The sequence below is a fragment of the Mirounga angustirostris genome, unplaced genomic scaffold, assembly GCF_029215605.1.
Source record: "Mirounga angustirostris isolate CCGP_5_RB_7025 unplaced genomic scaffold, mMirAng1.0.hap1 SCAF_10, whole genome shotgun sequence".
NCBI lineage: Eukaryota > Metazoa > Chordata > Mammalia > Carnivora > Phocidae > Mirounga > Mirounga angustirostris.
The window spans coordinates 49668512-49690522 of record NW_026991718.1 but is presented as its reverse complement, the minus strand read 5'-3'; the positions used below and the strand labels follow the sequence as shown (position 1 = coordinate 49690522).

The 22011-nt window shown below is 38.3% G+C and overlaps 1 protein-coding gene across 4 annotated transcripts in view; it reads right to left on the bottom strand.

The window, feature by feature from the left end:
- The window catches only part of EXOC6B (exocyst complex component 6B), a 606547-nt gene that overhangs the window by 516770 nt on the left and 67766 nt on the right, over positions 1 to 22011 (bottom strand). For all 4 annotated transcript variants that reach the window (XR_010405595.1, XM_064572330.1, XM_064572331.1 and 1 more), the window contains exon 2: positions 5370 to 5535. Coding sequence is in view for 3 of the 4 variants with exons in the window: in XM_064572330.1 (XP_064428400.1) it covers positions 5370 to 5535 (166 nt within the window). In the remaining variant the exon portion in view is untranslated. The remainder of the gene's footprint in view (positions 1 to 5369; positions 5536 to 22011) is intronic.

Here is a 22011-nt window from a genome sequence, read left to right as displayed (position 1 = left end):
GACAACATCAATAGAAGCATTGTCTAAAGTAGAGGTCAGGAAACTTTTTGCAAAGGGCTAAGTAGATAATCTCTGTTGTAACCATGCCACTCTGCCACTGTAGCAAAAATGGAGCTATAAACAAAATGCAGGTGAAGAGGCATTGCTGCATTCCAATAAAACTTTATTTACAAAAATAGGAGACAACCTGAATTTGGTCTACAAGATATAGTTTGCTGATCCTTGGTCTAGAATGAGATGGTAAGGCTATGAGGCCACATTATGAGAGTTACATTCAGATGCCCTGTTTTAGGAAGGCCACTGACAAACTGAAACACAATTAGATGGGAATATGTTTGGAGAAGGACCCCAAGTCACACAAATGAAAAATAAAGGATTTCTTAGCCCAAAGAAGGGGTGAATATTCATTTGGAAATACTATATACCATACCTGGATACTATACACTGTATACCACACCTAAATAACAGCTATCCATCAAATATCTGAAAAGCTATTAGAAAAAAGGTGCTGTCCTAAAAATAGTGCTTATTACTTAAACTAATAAATGGATGTTACTAGAACATAGGATTAATATCAGCTTAATATAAGAAAAAGCTTTCAAGTAATGTGAATAAAAATGGGTTGGGATGCCTTGAATTGTGTACTGCTATCCCCCCTTCAGAGTAGTTATTCAAGAATAATTAGTTGTTTAATACTGAACTAGAGAGCTCATAAAATTCAACCTTCCATAAATACTACTAAATTCAAAATCAGTCTCTATTTTATTTACCTTATAAAGACACCATTTCTAAAACTTTTTTTTTTACCTCAAACTCATTGCGAGAAATACATTTTACATTGCAACCAGTACACAAGTATAAGGCGCACACACACACGCACACACGTGCACACACACGCGTGCGCACACACACACACACCCCTCTGAAACAAAATTCTCAAGAAACAGTGTTTACCCTCACTACATGTAATACACTTTACTGCTTTCCATTCTGCTCTGTTCTATCTCATTTCAATCTTTACTAAAAATACTGATTATGGCCCACTAATTTGATCTCGTGCAAACAACGGTTCTAAAACACATCCATAGGAGCCTAACCAATGCTTCTAATAAGAAAGATAATTACCATTTCATTATTATTTTAACATAAAAATGAAAAGAAAGTATATTGCCTACCTAGGATACCACTCCTCTTGATGCAGAAAACATAAATATGGAGAGAGATAATATATACACTATGACTCAAAAGAAATAGTGGGCATCCTAGAGAGTGTAGTTTCTTATCATTGCTATGTTAAAATAATACTGAGAGTAGTTAATACTTAGCCTTTTGCATTTTCTAAACTCTTTTCTAGAGTTCAAGAATCCCTAATTTTCTTAGCTTCCTAATCCAGGTTGAATGGCTCCCCCTGCTCTAGAAGAGCTGCTAGACTTTAATACCCTCAGGCTTCAGAGTAGATGAGCAGGAGTCTGAAGCAGTCAAATACCCTGAACTGGTAGCCTCCCAGTCATGGTTTCTCTCAGGGGCATCCTGAGTAATTTGAAGGAATTTGCAACTGGAAACAGTTTGGAGGAAGGAAGAAAAGATGAGTACCAACCAGCAAGGGATACCAGCAATTGGTGAACATCATGGGCAATGTTCAGTAAAGGTATGCCAAGAAGGTACTCTACCACATGACTACTTAAGTAGCCAGAGACAGGGCTTTGTGTCGCCCGTCACAACCTGGGGACCCAGGGAGCAGAGGGAGAAGTCTGGAATACACACATCCAAGTAACACAGAAAAGAACAGCTTGAGGGGAGAATGGAAAGCTGGGATGGCTGAGTGAGGACGAACAGCTTACATGGCTCCTGGCAGGAAGGCCCTACCTTTGTTTTCAGACATTTTGGATACTTTTGTCCATCTGAAGCCTCAATGGTCCATTTCAGCCCCCAAAAATTCAGCATAACTTTTCATTTAAAATATAATTAAACAGGGCACCTGGGTGGCTCAGTTGGTTAAGCGACTGCCTTCGGCTCAGGTCATGATCCTGGAGTCCCAGGATCGAGTCCCGCATCGGGCTCCCTGCTCAGCAGGGAGTCTGCTTCTCCCTCTGACCCTCCCCCCTCTCATGTGCTCTCTCTCATTCTCTCTCTCTCAAATAAATAAATAAAATCTTTAAAAATAATAATAATAAAAAAAAATAAAATATAATATAATCAAACTGTTCATACTTTTTAACAGCTTTATACATTAAGCAAACATTTCTAATACTTTCTCATGTAAGATATCCTTCTAAAATAAACTGTAGTTTATTATTCTCTTAAATGAATGTATCATGACTTATTTTACTAATCTTCTACTAAATGACTTTAGGGACATTTTAAAGTTTTATACATTAGAAGGCAGAGGAGGGAAAAAAATGAATAAAATAAAATAAAAGTTTTATACATTAAAAAAAATCAGATGAACATCCTTATACATGCACCTATAGCCTCAGAATAAGTCTTGGGGCACCCTGGGTGGCTTGGCCAGCTAGGTGTCTGACACTTGGTTTTGGCTCAGGTCATGATCTCAAGGTCATGAAATCAAGCCCCACATTGGGCTCTGTGCTCAGTGGAGAGTCTGCTTCAGATTCTCGCTCTCCCTCTCTGCTTGCCCCTCCCTGACCTTTGTGCGCATAAAACAAAATAAATAAAATCTTTAAAAAAAAAGAGTAAGTCTTTAAAACAATGTGGAGTTTTAAGTATTCATAAATAAAATAACTCTCCTCAAAGGTTGTAGTAATCTACACTCCAACCAGCATACCCTGGTTGACTGGTATCATATCTCTAATCTTAAATATCATTTTTTTCATCTCTGTCATTTTATTAGGTGGAATTTTATTAAGCCTCCATTCCTTTAACTTTCTAAATTGTAGAGTTCCCTTGTATTTCTTCTTCATACACTGTATATTAATGCATATTTCTCTTTCCTATTAGAGTGTTCATATTTTTCCTTTTAATTTATAAAGACTTTTTCTATGTTACAGATATTAGTCAATTGGCAAATGTATTTTTTTTTTAAGATTTTATTTTTATTTATTTATTTGTGAGAGAGAATGAGAGACAGAGAGCACGAGAGGGAGGAGGGTCAGAGGGAGAAGCAGACTCCCCGCTGAGCAGGGAGCCCGATGCGGGACTCGATCCTGGGACTCCAGGATCATGACCTGAGCCGAAGGCAGTCGCTCAACCAACTGAGCCACCCAGGCGCCCTGTATTTTTTTTTTTTTAAGATTTTATTTATTTGATAGAGAGAGACACAGCAAGAGAGGGAACACAAGCAGGGGGAGTGGGAAAGGGAGAAGCAGGCTTCCCGCGGAGAAGGGAGCCCAATGCAGGGCTTGATCCCAGGGCCCTGGGATCATGACCTGAGCCAAAGGCAGACGCTTAACGACTGAGCCACCCAGGCGCCCCAGCAAATGTATTTTAAATAGTTTTTATTTATTATTTATATTTAATTTTTACCTTATATGTAGAAAAGATTCTTTGATTTTAATGTCATATCTATCAACTTTTTTCTTTCTGGCTTTAGGAATTTTGTTTAGAAATGTATTCCTCACTCCCAAAATCACAAAAACATTCATCTGTACTTTCTACTAGTTCCTTGATGGTTTTGTATTTTACATTTAACTGTTTCATTCACCTGAGATTAATGTTGGTGCACAATGAAAAACAGGTCAAACTTAATTTCAACTAAAATAGTTAAGCATTAAGCACAGTAACAACAAATCAGAAGAGCCATTACTTTGGGCGGGGAGGGTAAAGGGAGCAAGAAGGATACAAAAGACAGATTTAATTGTGTTGGCAATAATATACTTCTTAGGAAGGTTGGATAGTTATTGTACAGCTCCATAAACTCTTATCTGAAACCTTGGGACCCACTGTGTTTTGGACTTCAAAAATTTGGAGATTCTGTAAAGATAATATGGTACATACTGCATATTACATAACACCCCTACCCACTGGGTAGTAGGACAGGATCCCACAATCAAACACATTAGTATTTCTGCAGCAAAATACAAAATTTTACACTAAATAAAACATATTAAGAGGCTTGATAGCTTCATGCAGGTTAGGTTTTGCGGTCAAATTAGCTTTTTTTTTTTTTAAAGACTTTATTTAATTTAGAGACTGGGGAGGGGCAGAGAGAGAGGGAGAGAGAGAATCCCAAGCAGACTCCGCTCGGAGCGTGGAGCCCAATGCAGGGCTCAATCTCAAGACCCCGAGATGATGACTGGAGCCAAAATCAAGAGTCAGACGTCCAACCAACTGAGCCACCTCAAATTAGCTTTTAAATCACTATAGCTTTAAATAGCCCACTTTCCCTCTCAATAAAATTGTTTGTTTTTCTTACCTGTGTATTCTTTTATATGAATTTTTTTTCTTTTTTTTTTTAAGATTTTATTTCTTTATTTGAAAGAGAGAGAGTGAGAGCAGGAACACAAGCAGGGGGAGTGGGAGAGGGAGAAGCAGGCTTCCTGCCTAGCAGGGAGCCCAATGCGGGGCTCGATCCCAAGATCCTGGGATCATGACCTGAGCCAAAGGCAGATGCTCAACAACTGAGCCACCCAGGCGCCCCTATATGAATTTTATACTCACTGTCAAGTTCACCCCATGCCCCAGGAAAATCCTTTTGGGATTTTAATCCAAATTCCAATAGGAGAAGGAAGAGGAAGAGGAGAAGAAGAAAAAGATGAAGGGAATGGAATGGAGGAAGGAAAAGAAGAAAGAAGAAAGAAAGAAAGAAAGAAAGAAAGAAAGAAAGAAAGAAAGAAGAAAGAAAGAAAGAAAGAAAGAGAAAAGTGAAGAGAAAAAAAAGGGAGGGAGGGAGGGAAAGGGAAAGGAGTAAGCAAGGAAAAGGAAGGAAGGAAGGAAGGAAGGAAGGAAGGAAGGAAGGAAGGAAGGAAGGAATTCGAGGCATAAGGACTGGAAAGAAAGAAATAAAGCTGTTATTACTTACATAGCATATGAGTGTTTACACAGAAAACTCAAAAGAAGTCCACACACAAATTATTAGAAATAATAGAAGAGTTTAGTGAAGTGATCAGATTTACAATCAATAAGCAAAGTCAGTTATCCAAGATAAGGGGCCAGACCAATATGGCTGCTCTCCTTTCTGAATCTGAATCTGTCATATTTCTCATCCACATGTAGTTATCCAAAATAAAATTTAACTTAGAATAGTATTCTTTTTAGCTAAAATCATCCCAATTATCTATGTTTCAGTGCAAATTCCTTCCTTAGTTTCTTTACTCCAAACATGTAACCAGCAATGTATTCCCTACTCCTTTAATGCAAATCAAAACCCCAGCACAGGATGGAGAAACAAGTCCCTCTTAGAGCCTTCTTACTTTGAGTTTCTGAGCTTCCCCTCTCACTTTCAGCAGTTCAGTTATAGAGTCCACAAAGCCCTGGTAATGAAAGTTGCACATTTTCTCAATTTCCCGGTCATGATTGCGGATGCGAGTTTCAAGCTTCTCCATGAATCGTCCATGTTCCTCACCGTCATAGACAGACCTTTAAAAAAACATAGCATGAAGATTACACCAGATTTACTTCTAAGAAAGAGAAACAGAATTACAAATCCAGAAGTGAATTTATTTAGAAATTTCATATTGAAGGTACATTAACCACAGAGTAATCCAATTATATTAATATTGCCCCAATTCTAGATGAGAAATTTTTTTTAGGAAAACAGAAATTTTGCTTCCTATTCATTCAAAAATATTTAAATATTTGACAGTATTCATCACAGAATTATCGTCATAAAACGAAAGGACTGAATTACAACTCCTTTGCAACTTTCTTTCTGAAACTTACCTAGAAAAACTCAATTTTGGATAAAGCCAACTATCTAATCACTCCATAACTATACCCAAGAAGCTGATGCTGCTGGAGAAAAACACAGCTGTGCTGGGTTGACTCAGTTTAGCTATATAACCACAAATCTAAATTGGGCATTCAATAAATACTGCTAGATAATACTACTAAAACTATCCCCCCTACCACCACCACCAAAAAATCACTTTGTATTCTCAAATAACTATGTGTGAGAACCTTACTTTGTCCTCTCCTCAAATGTCCATCCCCTCACTCTCACTCTGCTGATGTGACTCCACATTTCAAAGAAACTCTCCCACTAAAATCAACCAACCTTCTTACCTCTGCAACTCCTACTCTGTCCACCCTCCTGTAAGAATGGAAAAAGCATTTCAAGCTCCTATCTGTCAACCCTTTTTGTTGTCTCACGAACTTTACTCCTTCAATTATTCCCTTTTATTCACCCCCTACGGCATACATTTCCCCACTCTGCTAAATCATTCTCATGGGCATATAAACATGACTTAAAGGAACTGTCCTTACTTACACATTTCCCTCCAGCTAACCATCTTATTTCTCTGCTCCCCTCCCAGCAAACCTCATTGTCCCTTCCTCACCTCCCAATAGTTAGCAATCATTTTGCTCCACCTAATAGCAGCATTTGCTGTAATATGATACACCCTCCTTCTTGAAACAATCTTTTCTCTAGAATTCAGTGATACCACAATAGTGTGGTTTTTATCCTTTCACAGACAAGCCTTCTCAACCTCCTTTCTGGGCTCCTCCTCCTCTATTCTTCTTCTAAAGATTCCAAAAACAACCTATCTTTTCTAACTATGCTCTCTTACCAAGCAATGTCATCTAATGCCATGCCATAAAATACCCTGTACATAATAAGGACTTCCTAATCTACATCTTGAATTCAGAGCACTTTACTGAGCACTAGATTCTCAAATATGCAGCTACTATTTAACAATTACAACTGGATTTTTAAAAGCCATCTCAAATTTAAAAATCATCTATTGCCAAGCTATCACACCCCCAAACCTGTTCCTCCCCAAATCTCTCCACCACTCACCCACCTCATCACAACTAAAGGCATCTCCAGTTGCCCAAGTCAAAAATCCAAATGCAGGGGGCGGGGGGGGCGCGGGGTGCCTGGGTGGCTCAGTCGTTAAGCATCTGCCTTCAGCTCAGATCATGATCCCAGGGTCCTGGAATCGAGCCCCACATCGGGCTCCCTGCTCCGCGGGAAGCCTGCTTCTCCCTCTCCCACTCCCCCTGCTTGTGTTCCCTCTCTAGCTGTGTCTCTCTCTGTCAAATAAATAAATATTAAAAAAAAAAAAATTCAAATGCAGGAATTACTCCTAATCCACCTCTTTCCATCACACACCCCATCCAAACGATTAATAAATCCTGACAACTCAACCTCCAAAACATATCTTAATAGTGGATTGCATCCCACCATTTCTACTAAAACCCTAGTCCAAATCTCTATCATTGGCACAGGGTAATAGCTTCCCAAAAGTTTCCATCTCCCCATCTCCCCACCTCCATGCAGACACCCTCCACACAGCAGTTAAAATGATCTTGATAAAGCAATAAATCAGGTGTTATCCCTCTGCTTAAATCTTTCTAATGGTTTTTCTTTACCAAAGGAATAAAAATCTTAAACCATTACCATAGCCTATATGATCCTATACAGTCTAGCCTCTGATACCTCTCCAACCTCATTTCTCTCTAGGTCCCACCCCCAGCCACCCTCGATCCCCTATGTTCTAGCTAAAATGGCTTTTTTTTCCCCAAGCCTCTTCTTCCCTCAAGAATTTTATTTTTGCAGTTCTTATGCTAGTCATGTTCATCCTCTATATATTCAAACAACTTTCTCATTCTCATCATCCTGTTTGTTGTCTATCTCTCCCCTCAACCCACCCTAATTAGATTATAAGCTCCAGGGCAAGAATTCTGTTTGCCATATTCTCCACTGTACCTCTACAACAGTACCAGACAGGTGGCAGGCAACGAGTAGACATTTGTTGACTAAATGAGTGACTAATATTATCTCTAAACCTCTTCGACATCTTTGTTTGTTTGTTTGTTTAACAAACATACATGTGTTCATTACCAACATTTTATGGCTCTAGAATCACTTGTAGGTACCAGATCATGACCGTGATCTTGTGCACTCTCCTCAGCAGATCAGTTCCACTGCCCAAAACTCAGCAGTAACTACAGACAATGCATACACAAGTTTGGCTTCCAGTAAAAATTCTGATCACTTACTTCAGGAAACCCACAGCAATCTAGATTCATTCTCCTTCCTTTGAAATAATGAGATCGTCAAATAAATTATAAACAATTCCCGCTTTGACAATTAAGACACATTATAGAATAACCAGTTGCCTGAAGGAGCTTGAAATACAGACAGAAGGCAGAATCTACCAATGACATTTCAACTAACCTCAAATAAGCATAAATTTCCCCTTCCAAAGAAAAGGAAAAGGTTTCCCTGTGAAGATACTAATATTCCTTGCCATTTATAGAAAAGCAATAACCAATGAAAACGTATCAATCTAAATGACATGAGCAGACAGTATTCAATATTAGACAACTCCCTGGTTCCAAATTCAGTTATATCTTGACCATACTTCTAAGTAGCTCATCTACTTCCTTCTACTATGTAGAACTTTTCTTCATTTTTCCCTTCCAAAGATCTATATCAATATCACAAAAGACAACTCAAAGAGAAGAAAATCCCCAAATTAAGAAATTCGTAACACATTAATAATGCCTGCCTAGCAACCTAGTTCCCTGAACTTCCTATAAAAAAATATAAATCAAAGAAAGGAAAGGTGGATTTTAGCTGCCTGAGTATATAGCCTTGTTTTAGCAATGCAACTAACCAGCTATGAATCTTTGGGCAACTCAGTTAATCTCTCTGACCCTCAGCTTTCCCATTTAGAAAATAGGAAGCAGGGCACCTGGGTGGCTCAGTTGGTTAAGCAACTGCCTTCGGCTCGGGTTATGATCTCAGGGTCCTGGGATCGAGCCCCACGTCGGGCTCCCTGCTCGACGGGAGGTCTGCTTCTCCCTCTCCCACTTCCCCTGCTTGTGTTCCCTCTCTCGCTGTCTCTATGTCAAATAAATAAATAAAATCTTAAAAAAAAAAAAAATAGGAAGCAATCAGTTACTAATTCTCTTAAGTATCAGCCTACCTCTAAGTTTCTACAATTAACTTCCACTTTCAGATTAAGTCAATAAACTGTAAAGATCATACATTTTTCAGAGGAGTGTTAACAGGTAGTAGTTCAAAACAACTTAATGAATTTCCATATCCTATCATTAGCTCCTAACTATTTCTCCTATCTTAGGGCCTTTAGGATTCTACTATTCTCTTTAATTATAATAATGTTGAATAACATCAAAGGTTTATAGCAGATCCCCTGAGTATCTTGAGTATTTAAGAAGTTAGAATAGGGGGCGCCTGGGTGGCTCATTTGGTTAAGCGACTGCCTTCGGCTCAGGTCATGATCCTGGAGTCCCAGGATCGAGTCCCGCATCGGGCTCCCTGCTCGGCAGGGAGTCTGCTTCTCCCTCTGACCCTCCTCCCTCTCATGCTCTCTGTCTCTCATTCTCTCTCTCGCAAATAAATAAAATCTTAAAAAAAAAAAAAAAAAAAAAGAAGTTAGAATAGGGGTGCCTGGGTGGCTCAGTCAGTTGAGCGGCTGCCTTCGGCCCAGGTCATGATTCCAGGGTCCTGGGATCGAGCCCCACGTCGAGCTCCCTGCTGAGCGGGGAGCCTGCTTTTTTTTCCCTCTCCCTCTCCCTGCCGCTCACCCTGCTTGTACTCTCTCTCTCTAATAAAAAATATCTTTAAAAAAAAAAAAAAGAAGTTAGAATAAATGTAAAACCCACATATTTAAAACAAGGGTGTTGGGACTATGTTTACAAACTTGTGTTTCATGGTTACATAATATCAAGAAATCCACAATTTCCAGATTTAATGTGTATATAGGGAGAAGCATATATATGTAATTTTAAAGGAAACTGATCTATAGTTTCCATCTGGTTATCAAAAAGGTTAAAAATCACTGATTTAAAAGTTTTGTTTCAAATTGCCCAGCACAGGAAAAGGCAATTATAGATCACTACTTAACAGCTCAATTTCTACCAGCATTTCAAGTGTATCTCAGCCTTAGTGCTAGCCAATATATCTAATAAACACAGAATTTTAAAAATAAAAATAAACAAGTCTTAAATTCTGGAAAGGTTAGACCTACAGAAGTTAACCTAATATTCGTTGTCAACACTGCACTTGAACAAAGAATAGCTTCCCCGCACCCCCCAACCTGGAATAAACGACTTAAACTAGAGAAAGACTGCCATCTAGTGATGATCCATTTCTAACATTCCTTGAAACTCCAACTTGATGTGGCCAAGAGGGACTGCTTAAAAATCTAAAACCTATATTCTGTAATACCTCCTGGCCAAACACTTACAACCAGTTATTAAATGATACTTTATATAAAGCACTCTAATATTTAAACTTCCATTTGTAATATAAAGCAGGATTTTTTTAAAGATTTTATTTATTTGAGAGAGAGAGAGTGCGTGCGTGAGCAGGAGAATGGGGACAGAGGGAGAGGGACAAGTAGACTCCATGTTGAGCAAGGAGCCTGACACAGGGCTGGATCCCATGACCCTGAGATACCTGAGCCGATATCAAGAGTCAGACACTTAACTGACTAAGCCACCCAGGTGCCCCTCTAATATAGAGCAGGATTTAGAGAAAAACTATATGCTTTTAACATATGCCACAATTAAATAAGACTGTCTATGAAATAAAAAAACTGTACCACTGGTTTCATTATTTGTCATAATGCAAAGAATATTCTGGTGCCTAGTAAAAGGTAAACAAGAAGAAATGCTTGGGAATTAACAAGTCTTTATAGCCTAAATTTTGAGTCAATCACATAAACGCTGCCTTGTAGAGTCTAATTTCACACACACAAAAAACACAAAAAACAAAAAAAAAACACACAAACACAAGCGCATGCGCACGCGCGCACACACACATAGATTTCTACAAAAAGCAACATGTTTTATCCTAGTGGCTATCTCTGATGCATACTTTCAAACATCCCACCTAGATTTCATAGGCATTTTAAGAGAGAGATTTTAACTTCTAAAATGGCACTTCAGGAATTCTGTTCAATAAATATTTATCATTCCTCTGTAATGAACCATTACAGGATTGTATCATTTGCTACAGCCTATATCAGCTCAAATTTGTCTAAAGAGAAAAATAAATAATGTTATGAGCATACATTATTTCATTTAAATCCTATGAACCTTATAAATTAGACATTATTCCCATTTTATAAATGAGGAACCTGAAACCCAAGAAGATGAAGCAACTTGACAAAGTCACACAGCTATAAAAAGTGTCCCCTGTGGTACATCGGTGTGTCTCCTTTTCAAGCAAAGAAAGCAAAAAAGTCCCATGAACCCCTGAGCTGTTAGAGTTGCAAGAGGTCTTGGAGATGGAATACAAAGCTCTTGTTGTAAAATGGAGGAAACTGAGGCCAAGGAAAGTTAAAATGCCATAGTCAAAATTACATTGCTTGTTACTAATACATCTGGATCTGACTCCCAAAGAAAACACAATTAGGAAAAGCTAATACCAGACACAAAGCTTAAGTGGTTTAAAAAAAGAAAGACACACACACACACACACTTATACTTCTACTTCAGGATGAGTCAGTTGCCTATCCAATCACGATTATTCCATTCCCCATATTAGTGACTAGTTAATGGGTGACACAACTTTCACCAATGGGAAGTAAGGAGAAATTTTGAAGTGAAGAGCCAAGAAGAGCTTTTCTTTCCTGAAGGACACAGGAAAAGAAGCTGCTTTTCCTACTTGAGACACTTTCCTATACAATGCTTGAGGATGCCAAAACCATCCCGAGGTGAGAGGAGATACTGCCAATACTCTGAGGACGGCAAGGGGGAAACATGGAAAATACCTGGGTCCTTGATGATGAACCAATGCTGAAACAGTCCTATATCCCAACTTCATAGTATGTGATTTAATAAATTTCCTCTTTTAAGGTAAATTTCCAAATTTTAGGAAGTTTCCTATTTCCACTTTCCCTCAATATTCTGCTACTTGGAAAGGAAAGTATCCTAAAAGCACAATGTTGTTCAGTCTTCAGAGGTAGCAGGCAAATCAGAGAAAAAGCCAATAGCAAATCAAAGTCTACACAATGCTAAGGAATCCTGTTCCCAGGACTGCTAGACTGCTCTTCCCATTTTCTTCCAGAGTTAACTCCCATTCACTCTTCAAATCTCAGTATGCACCTTACTTTTTCTAGGAAAACTACTCTAGCTACATTGACTCTGTTACATGTTCCTCCTTTGCTTTTAATGCCATCACCAAATTTACGAAACTATATTCTGATTGCCCATTCACTTGGGCAATTTCCCCTTACCAGAACATTAATCTCTTTGTGGGCAGAGACTGTGTCTTGCCCATTTTATCTCCAGCTCTTAGCACAGAGCCTGGCACAGAAGAGATCCTGCATATATGCTGAAGATGGGGAAAGAGAAGGAAAGGTAGGAGACTAAGATGTGGGTTTCCAATTGTCTCAAAGACAGATGCAAAGCCTATCACATCAAACAAAGTTTAGCTGTCGAGATGTTTTTAGAACCAAGAACTTCCAAGACACAAAGACTGAACATTTTTTTTCTTTTTGTTTTTGATTAATCCAGGAAAAAATTCCAGAGTTTATTCTGGTCTTTTCTTTTCCATATATATATTTTTTTTTTTTTTTTTTTTTTTTTACTTGTCATGGTTTTAGTCCTGAAACATTTTCTTCTCATTAAGTTCCAAAAAAGCATCATTAGTATTTTTGTTTATTCCAAAAGTTAAAAATAAAGTGGAAAAACAGATTTGAGCATGATGTTGAAAGAGAAACTGCAGAAGGTCAAGTGGAGTTTAAATCCCTTCCTCTTCTTACTTCAGTTTATCTATCAATTTAATTCAGATCTTACTATGGCAATTTGGATGCTCAGAGTCCATAAAGGTGAAAGTAGATCACTGTATATCATCATCAAGAACAGGGGAAGCATATGCTAGTTAAGGAAGTCTAAGCTGAAGACTATACCCAAATGTTCTTGTACTGCCACAGATCAAATACATTCAAATCCTTCTTTCACCCTGCAGATACCAAGGTTTACAACTGACTTCACCAAAATAGCCCATGCAACCAAAAGAATGTTGGATGGAGATCTCCCTCATGGCAGAAAGGGAACCCCACGCTTCTATGATGGCTATTTTCAGAGGGATAAAAACAGGATGGAGAAGTTTCAACTGGTACTTAGCCAAAGAACCTACGAAAACCTGGTACTGTTTAAACAGCACAGGAAAGTGAAGAAGGGGAACTTGTCACAAAACATCAGTCAAATCAACAACAGTCTATTAGAAAATAAACTAATGAAAGCAAGGAAACTCCAAATTAAAGACACAGAGATGATCATAACTGCTACCATGATAATGTCACACTATTAGAACAATTAATCACCCTAAGTAACTGAAGACACATATTAATTGAAGAAATTCTTCAGACTCTCCACATTTAATATTATGGTTCCAATGACAAAAATCATAAAGCTATTAATACAGAGAAACAAACCAAATAGAGGCAAGGTATTAGAAACACTGAAGTGAATATTCCCTTTAGGCATATAGATTTAAAGGAGGCCTAACAAAATCAGACCAACCAACTTTCCCCAAATCACTAAATCACACTATAAATAATGTTACAGATGTTATTTGTAGATGTGTATGTTGTGTATAATATATAAGTGCATGTGTATGTGCATTATAGTGGGTATGCAATATATGTGTGTGATATACACACATATGCACAAAACACACACATACACACATACACATACACACACATACATACACACCTTTCTGATTTTCTGAGAAAGAATCAGACTTTCCAACATCACATTCAATTCCTGGTCCAATTTCATATGCTATGGGTTGTTTACTGACACCCCATGGCCAAAGTGACCACAATTTAAAGCTCTATAAATCTATAAGCAATTTAAGACCCTGAAGAAGGGTGGATAAACAGTATCAGAATAGTTCCCATACTAAAAATAATGGAGAACAAAGTAGGCAAAATAAGATGAACTTCCATGAACAATATGGAAGATTGGATATACCATGAAAAAACTTTCTACTACTAAACTCCCAAAACTGCTGGGATTAAGTTTCTAAATATTTTTTTTAGTACATGGCTAAGGAAAAGGCAAAATAAGGAAAATTTCCAGAGGCTAAAACAAAACTGGAACAGGAATCCAGATTCTACCAATCTCCTATAACCTAATGCTTCTATTTGATACCCATATGCAGAAAAAGAAGCCCACAAAAGGTGGAAAGTCCAATCAGAGGCCTCCAAATGAAAAAAGCCAAGATACCCAAGGGCTACACCCTTAATGAAAGGTAGAAAAACTTTTCCCCATAAGAATTAAAGGAATCAGTAGTTTCATAAAGGGAGGCTGCAAGGAAAGTTACCTGTCTGGGACTTGACCTTGGGTAGGGGAAGGAGGAAATCTCCCATGATGACATGAAGCCACAAGATGGCCTTTTCAAAGAAGGCAAGCCCATATTCATACTATTAATACTATCATTGTGGTCTGAGACATCTCAAATTAAGAATTTATTTTAGGGGTGCCTGGGTGGCACAGTCAGTTGAGCACCCACTCTTGGTTTCAGCTCAGGTCTATCTCAGGGTCATGGGATCCAGCCCCGAGATGGGCTCCATGCTCAGCGGACAGTCTGCTTGAGTTTCTCTGTTCCTCTACTCCTCCCCCTGCTTGCACACCTGCTCACGCATGCTCTCTCTCTCTCTCTCAAATAAATAAACACTGTTAAATTAAAATCTCTGTTCTGATCATTTTCCTTCTGGCATCCTTTCTCTTACTCTTTTTCTCCTTTCACAGCTAAGATTCTTAAAAGAGCAATTTATACCCACTGCCTCCATTTCCTCAAATTGGACCTGCTCTTCAACACAGTGTAACCTGTTTCTTACCCATATCACCCAATGAACCTATTCTTGCTAAGATCAATAAAAGCCTAGGGGCGCCTGGGTGGCTCAATCGGTTAAGCGTCTGCCTTCAGCTCGGGTCATGATCTCGGGATCCTGGGATGGAGCCCTGCGTCGGGCTCCCTGCTCACTGGGGAGTCTGCTTCTCCCTCTGCCTCTGCCGTTCCCCCTACTTGTGCTCTCTCCTCTTTCTCTCTCTCAAATAAATAACTAAAATCTTTAAAAAATAAATTAGTTTAAAAAATAAAAGCCTAATTGTCAAATCAAATATTCACTCTTCAGTTCATCATTTACTTGACTCCTCTGTTGTATGTGCCACCACTAACCATTCCCTCTCTCTGAAGTATCTACTCCCAGGACTTCTATGACATTCCCCTTCTTGGTCTCCACCAATTCTTCTTCGTTCTGGCTCTCAACACCTGTGTGGCCTTCATCTCCTCTCACTCTCATGTATATTCACTGAGAAATATCATAAATACTTCAGTTTTCACATTAATTAAACATCTTTGGTTCCCAAATCAGTAATGCCAGAGCATATCTCTGTCACATCCTATAAACCCAATTATCCAACCACCATTTATCCTCAAAAACATCTCAAACTGTGCATATCAAAAGTTAAAGTTATTAACCTGCCACCCACACCTCCAATTCCCTCCTATATTCACCATCTCAATTGAAAGGACCAACATCCATCCAGTCACCCAAATTAGAAAAATGTAAGTTAACCTTGACTCCTCACCCCACCTCACACCTCTCTCCAGCTAATCAGTCACCAAGACCAACTAATTCTGATTCCATAACCTCTCTTCCATGCTGTTCTTCCTCCCTATCCTCCCCTGCTACTGCCCTAGCTCATGTCCTCATTACCTCTCTTAACATCTGTTTCGTCTCCCTCCTTATTTCCCTAACAATCCATGTTCAATACTTCTTTCACAGTAATCTTCTTTAAATGAAATATGACCATGGGGTGCCTGGGTGGCTCAGCGGGTTAAGCATATAGATTTAAAGGAGGCCTAACAGGATGGACTCTTGATTTCTGCTCAGGTCATAATCTCAGGCTTGTGAGACTGAGTCCCGCATGAGGCTCTGTGCTGGTCATGGAGCCTGACTAAGATTCTCCTTCCCTCTGCCCCTCCCCACATCTAAAAGGGTAAAATAAAAAACAAATGAAATTAAATATGATCAGGAAACACACACACACTCCCTTTTAGAATTAAGTCCTGTAGAGGATCAAGTCAAAGTCCCTAACACAATATATAGGCCCTCTCCTTATGCGGACTTATCTCTCTGAACACTCTCCACATTCTCTCTCTAACTCCACTTGAAGTTCTTTAAGTGTACTCGGTAGTCCCTCTGCCCAGAATCTTCTTGCTATCACTTTATCTGGCTAACATCCTTCCAGATTCAGCTCAAAATTCACTTCTGTAGGGGCGCCTGGGTGGCTCAGTCGTTAAGCGTCTGCCTTGGGCTCGGGTCATGATCTCAGGGTCCTGGGATCGAGCCCCGCATTGGGCTCCCTGCTCGGCGGGAAGCCTGCTTCTCCCTCTCCCACTCCCCCTGCTTGTGTTCCCTCTCTAGCTGTCTCTCTCTCTCTCTCTCTGTGTCAAATAAATAAAATAAAATCTTTAAAAAAATTCACTTCTGTAAAACCTCCCTCCTTACTACAACTACCATAACCTGGTATAGAAGCTTCCCTCCTTACCAACTAAGTAGAACCTAAGAAACTTTTCATAAAACCTGAGAGAATTTAAGCTTTGGTGTAAATGTCTCCTGACAGTGAGGATTGTGAGTTCATTCTTTGAGGACGCAGACTGAAGGTTTTACTTTTCTCCTACTTACTGATATGCTGGCATTAGGCATCTTTTCCCACCAGAAGCCAATTTCATCTATTCTAAAAATCCGTTGCAGCATGTAATAGTCCAGTTTATTAAGGAATACATTTAAAAATCTATTTTTTAAAATGAAGAAACAAAATCTGTTGAAGCACCCAGCCCTATCCTTGATCAACAATTGACAGAGGATAAGCAGTACTCCTAACAGCCACAGCATCCTCATTTACCACCTCGCCCTCATTGTGACACGGAGTAAATGTAAACTGACCTTTACCAATGAAACCATGTGCGGTTTGAGGTAAATTTCACCAGAGATACTATCATCCTGCTTTGCCTTAAAGCTCTTCAACAAATGCCTAGTATTATTCTAGAAATGAATGGACACCACCACTTAAGGACATTTACTGATGGAAAGCTGAGTCAATTCTCTTCTGTTTTGAAATGTTTATTTGCTCATATTTTTGAGAGGGTACTACACTGAGCACTCTACATTGTAATGATTTATTTACATGTCTATCTTCCCTACAGGACCTTGTGTTCCTTGAGGGTTTACTCCTGGAACAAGGTCTGTATCCCCACAGAGAAGGCATTATAAAGTGACAAAGGGTCTAAAGCAGTGCCTGAAAAATGTTTCAACATTTAAACTTTCTCCAAAGACAAGCACTAGAGTTAACAATAAACATTCTTACTTAAAAAGTAAGTTCAAGTTCTAGCAGCACAAATAATTTGTACCTTCAGCTAAAATGCAAAAGAGGAAAAGAAGGAATCAGAGGAAGAAAAGAAGGAACTAGAGAGTTCAAGGAAATCTATTGTAGGAGAAGAGAAGTGTCTGGGAATAATTTGTTATTTCCCCAGCTCTCCTCTAACCTTCTCTGGAAGCTAGGAGAAAGATGATTAAACAGCCACAAGACTCTGAAGGGAACTGGTGTTTCTGGCCCTTGTTGCCAGCAGAAGGGGGAGGGTGACAGCAATCCCAAAGGGCTTTTAGAAAAAATTGCTTCCAGGTGGAAATTTTTTATGGTACTGTGCAGCCTGGAGCCATTTTTTGCTTTCCTTCTTAACCACTGATGATTAAACCATGGACAATCAGGCTACAACAATGGAAACAGTTAGATAACTCCCAAACATCATGGTTCTATGCTCCAAATTACCAAGCGAACTCTCAAAGGAGAGAAACAATTTGTTGGCAAAGTCCTTTTTTATAAGGGGGAGAGTGGGGTACGGTCTGTTAAAGATTTGTATTTGGGAAAACATAAAAGTAGTCAAGAACTCTGTATCATAATAATAAACATCAGTCTCATACCAAGACTAGACACTGCAATGTACAGTCATGGAGAGCTGAACAAAGGCAATGCTAAATGCCCCGTTCTTTAGCAATTTTTCATCATTTCAACCTGGATTAAGTGGTCTATTAAACGATTATCATAGGGGTATGTAGAGAAATCCCACCACATATCATACGGGACAGCTAAGTCAATTTATACCCAATCGTGGTTCTGAAAAACGTCTGAGGTGTATGTCTGAGTTTGTAATGATGGCTCAAGAACATCAGGGGAAAGTTACTTACAGTACCAACTCAGAAGAAAAGCATAGGAAATTAGGGGCCAATCATTCGACCACCCAGCAATTGAATCTAGAAAACCTTACTATACCGATATCACCCACACATTAAAGGATAAATCCAGCTCAAAACTATAATAGTAAAAGTAAGCATTTTAAAAATATATACCAAGCTCTCTGTTGAACATTTTGCATACACTAATTCACTGACTGCTCAAAGATAATGCCACTGAGTAATCATTACCATCATTTCACACAAGAAGGAACCTTTCTGACACTGCCTGTACATAGAAACACTTACCTTCCCCAGGTGGCCACAATTACATCAAGGATAAGATGAAAGGAAATGGATGAGAGGGAGAATGAGGACGATGAGACAGAGGATGAGGACAAGTGGGAGGGGAAGCATAAATACACCAAAATAATACAAATGGCAATGTTTGGATAATGCAATTGTGATGGGGTTTTTTTTCTACTTTTCTGTAACTTTAGATTTTCTTTAAATAAACATGTATTGTTTTCACCGTTGAAAAAAGGAAATGCATTTTTTAAAGTCTACAATGGCACCTAGTTCATAATAGATAGATGTTCAATAAAATGTTAATTGAAATAAAAAACAAACAAAAACAACCACTTCAGGGTAACTTGGGGTCTAATGTTTAATAATCATCCAAAAATCAAATAAATGTAAAAAAAAAAATAGAATGAAAATTTCATTTCACAATCTATCCCCTACAAACCTAAGAAGCAATCACCACTGGTCAGAATTTTTAAAATTCAGTAGCTTTTCTATATTCTAACCTTGTCTTCTTATTGATCATAATCTCAAAATGTATTTAAAACATAAATATATTAGATCCCCTGAAATTCTCAAATTGAAAATTGATACAACAGTTTCCTAGGGCCCTTCTATTGCAACTATGAGGCCAACCAATTAATGATCCTTCACGAGCCTTCAAATGGGAGGGGAATAGGGGAGACTCAATGGTTATTATGGAACCTCTGATCTATTACTAAGTAATTTGATTTGTAAACGGGAAAAGTAGGCCATTTTCTGTTGTTTCCTATTCCACTAACATGACATTCAAAGAACTCCCTACTAATATCATAAGGCTATTTACAAAATAACCTTCACGTTTTAGACAAAAATACATCAGGACACGCCCTTCCTCTCACACTATGAGGGCCATGTTGCTATTAGGGATCAATGCTGTGTGCTTTTTTCCTAGAAGCATTTGTTTAAGAACATTACAGGCTAGCCCATTTTAAAGATCTCTCTTTAATATAAAAATGTATAGAAAAAGGGAATTTCAGGGATGATCCAACAAATTCACAGACACGAGTTCAATTTTTTCTAGATATCTCAATCACATACTTCTCCAGCTTTTGTTGAAACATCTGTGGTAAAAGAAAGTTCATTGTGAGGCAACTGATACCATTTCAGTGGCTGCTGCAAAGTTCTTATACAAAAATAAAATAATTTTCACCATCTATCTTATTTTTGCCCTCAAAGGACCACTGAGAACAAGTCCTTGATCCCTCCCTTCCTTTCTCCAGACTAAACAATCTCAAATTATTCAACTATTCTACATATAAACAGCCTTTCAATTCAGGTTTTTACCCTCTGGACACGTTCCAGTAGTCAACATTCTTCTTAAAGTGTAATAAAACAGGCAGTATGGGACAATGGTCAAGAGCACAGGCTTCAAAGCCAAGACTTCCTGGATTCAAGTTTGGTTCTGCTACTTAACTAATTGTGTGACCTTGGGCAAGTTATTAAGCTTCTCTATATTTAAATTTCCACATCTGTAAAATGCAAATAATAATAGCAACCACTTCATAGTTGTTATGTGAAGATTAAATGGCATAATAGAAGTAAAGCATTCAAAACAAGGACTAGCACACAGAAAGCATGCTATATATATTAGCGATTTTAAAATCAAGCATGGTCAAGCTAGCAAAAAAAAAAGACACATCTCCTTTTACTTTTTTTACTTACCTTCTATTAAAATAGTCTAACAGCAATGCTTTAGCAGTTCTGGCTGTTATATCATGCCGCATATTGAGCTTAAAGTCACATAAAATCTTTTAATTTGCTTTTATATATTGCTATACTCACTCAGTTGATATCCTAAATCTACAACTTACTATCTGTTACAATTATAGTCTACTTTCCCAGTCTTCTGGGATCTTTCGAGACAGTGATTTTGTCATTCAACCTTCCATTTCCATGTTTCCCTTTGTTATGTGGGTACATAAATATTTTCATAAAAGAAAACTCTACTATGGAGAAGGGCAGAAACCTAAGCAACTCTAAGATCTAAGACACAGGAGAGCCCTAGAAAACACCAACATATAAAAATGTGAGATTTCCTGGTTCCATTTTAAGGGGGAGGGAGAGACCATTAATCACATCGAGTCAGGTAGAAAGCTTGAAAAAGTTAATGTTCAGTCTTTAAAAAAAAAAAAAGTGCAGGTTATAGAAGAAGTCCCCAACACCACTTCCTTTAGCCAACATTCAGCCCCCCAACTGCGTGCAACTTGGAGAGAACTTGTCATGAGCCAAAGCTTTTTATGTCCCTCCCTTTTGAAGGCACAGTGGAAACAATGCCCCAGAACAAAGGAGTTGCGTCAGAGAGCTCTCTGCTCTTTCAAGTTGGAAGGACAGTTGATTCACACCATGTGTCAGAGAGAAACACCAATTAGAACACCAAGTGAGATAAATTTTAGGCCTTCTGAGCTGTTTAATATTAAACTGTAATAAATCATCTTAACAGCAAATTATAAACAAAATATTTTGTTTACCCCCCCATATGCATCTTCCCTTGAAAAGAAATTCTAAGAGAATTCATAATTCCAAGGTCACATATTCTCCCTCAAGAAATCATTTTCAAATGTTAGCATCCAGAATCAATGATCTGGTTCATACTTCCAAAACACTGCCCTGGCATATCACAACTAGCCTTCTGTGTTCCAAAACAGGGTTAGTTTAGTGATGGTCATGGTCTTTGATTAAGCTCTCACTTGTCATTAACTGTCTCTATATTAAGTCATCTTAGTGTCTACTTTAGTCAATAATTTTACTTTATAACTAGACCATGAAATCAAATATATGTTCAACTACATAAATGATACAATGATTTTTAATACCCTGAAAGATAAAAATAAAATCTGAAACAACCTTGATCTATGTAGATTTATTTGGAAAATGGCCCTAAAGCAATCAAAATAAAATTTAACAGAATGAGTGATACCAAATTCAAAGCATAAAATAAAGGTTGGGGAAAAACTAGCTTAATGTGTTAAGAAACATGTTTCTGAAAAGAGAGGTTAATAAAACTACAAGATTGGTTCAATAAAAGGAATTAAGGAATTATAATGAATAACTGTGGGGAAAGTAAATTGCCTTCCTTTGAAGTTTGATCCTACAATTAAAATTTGTTAGCCATTTGCCTGAGGTCTAGTGCATATTTTCACCATTCATCTATTATCAATTATTTATTAACAATCAATCTGGTCTGGAGCCTACAATTTCTTTTTTTTTTTTTAAAGATTTTATTTATTTATTTGACAGAGAGAGACACAGCTAGAGAGGGAACACAAGCAGGGGGAGTGGGAGAGGGGGAAGCAGGCTTCCCACTGAGCAGGGAGCCCCA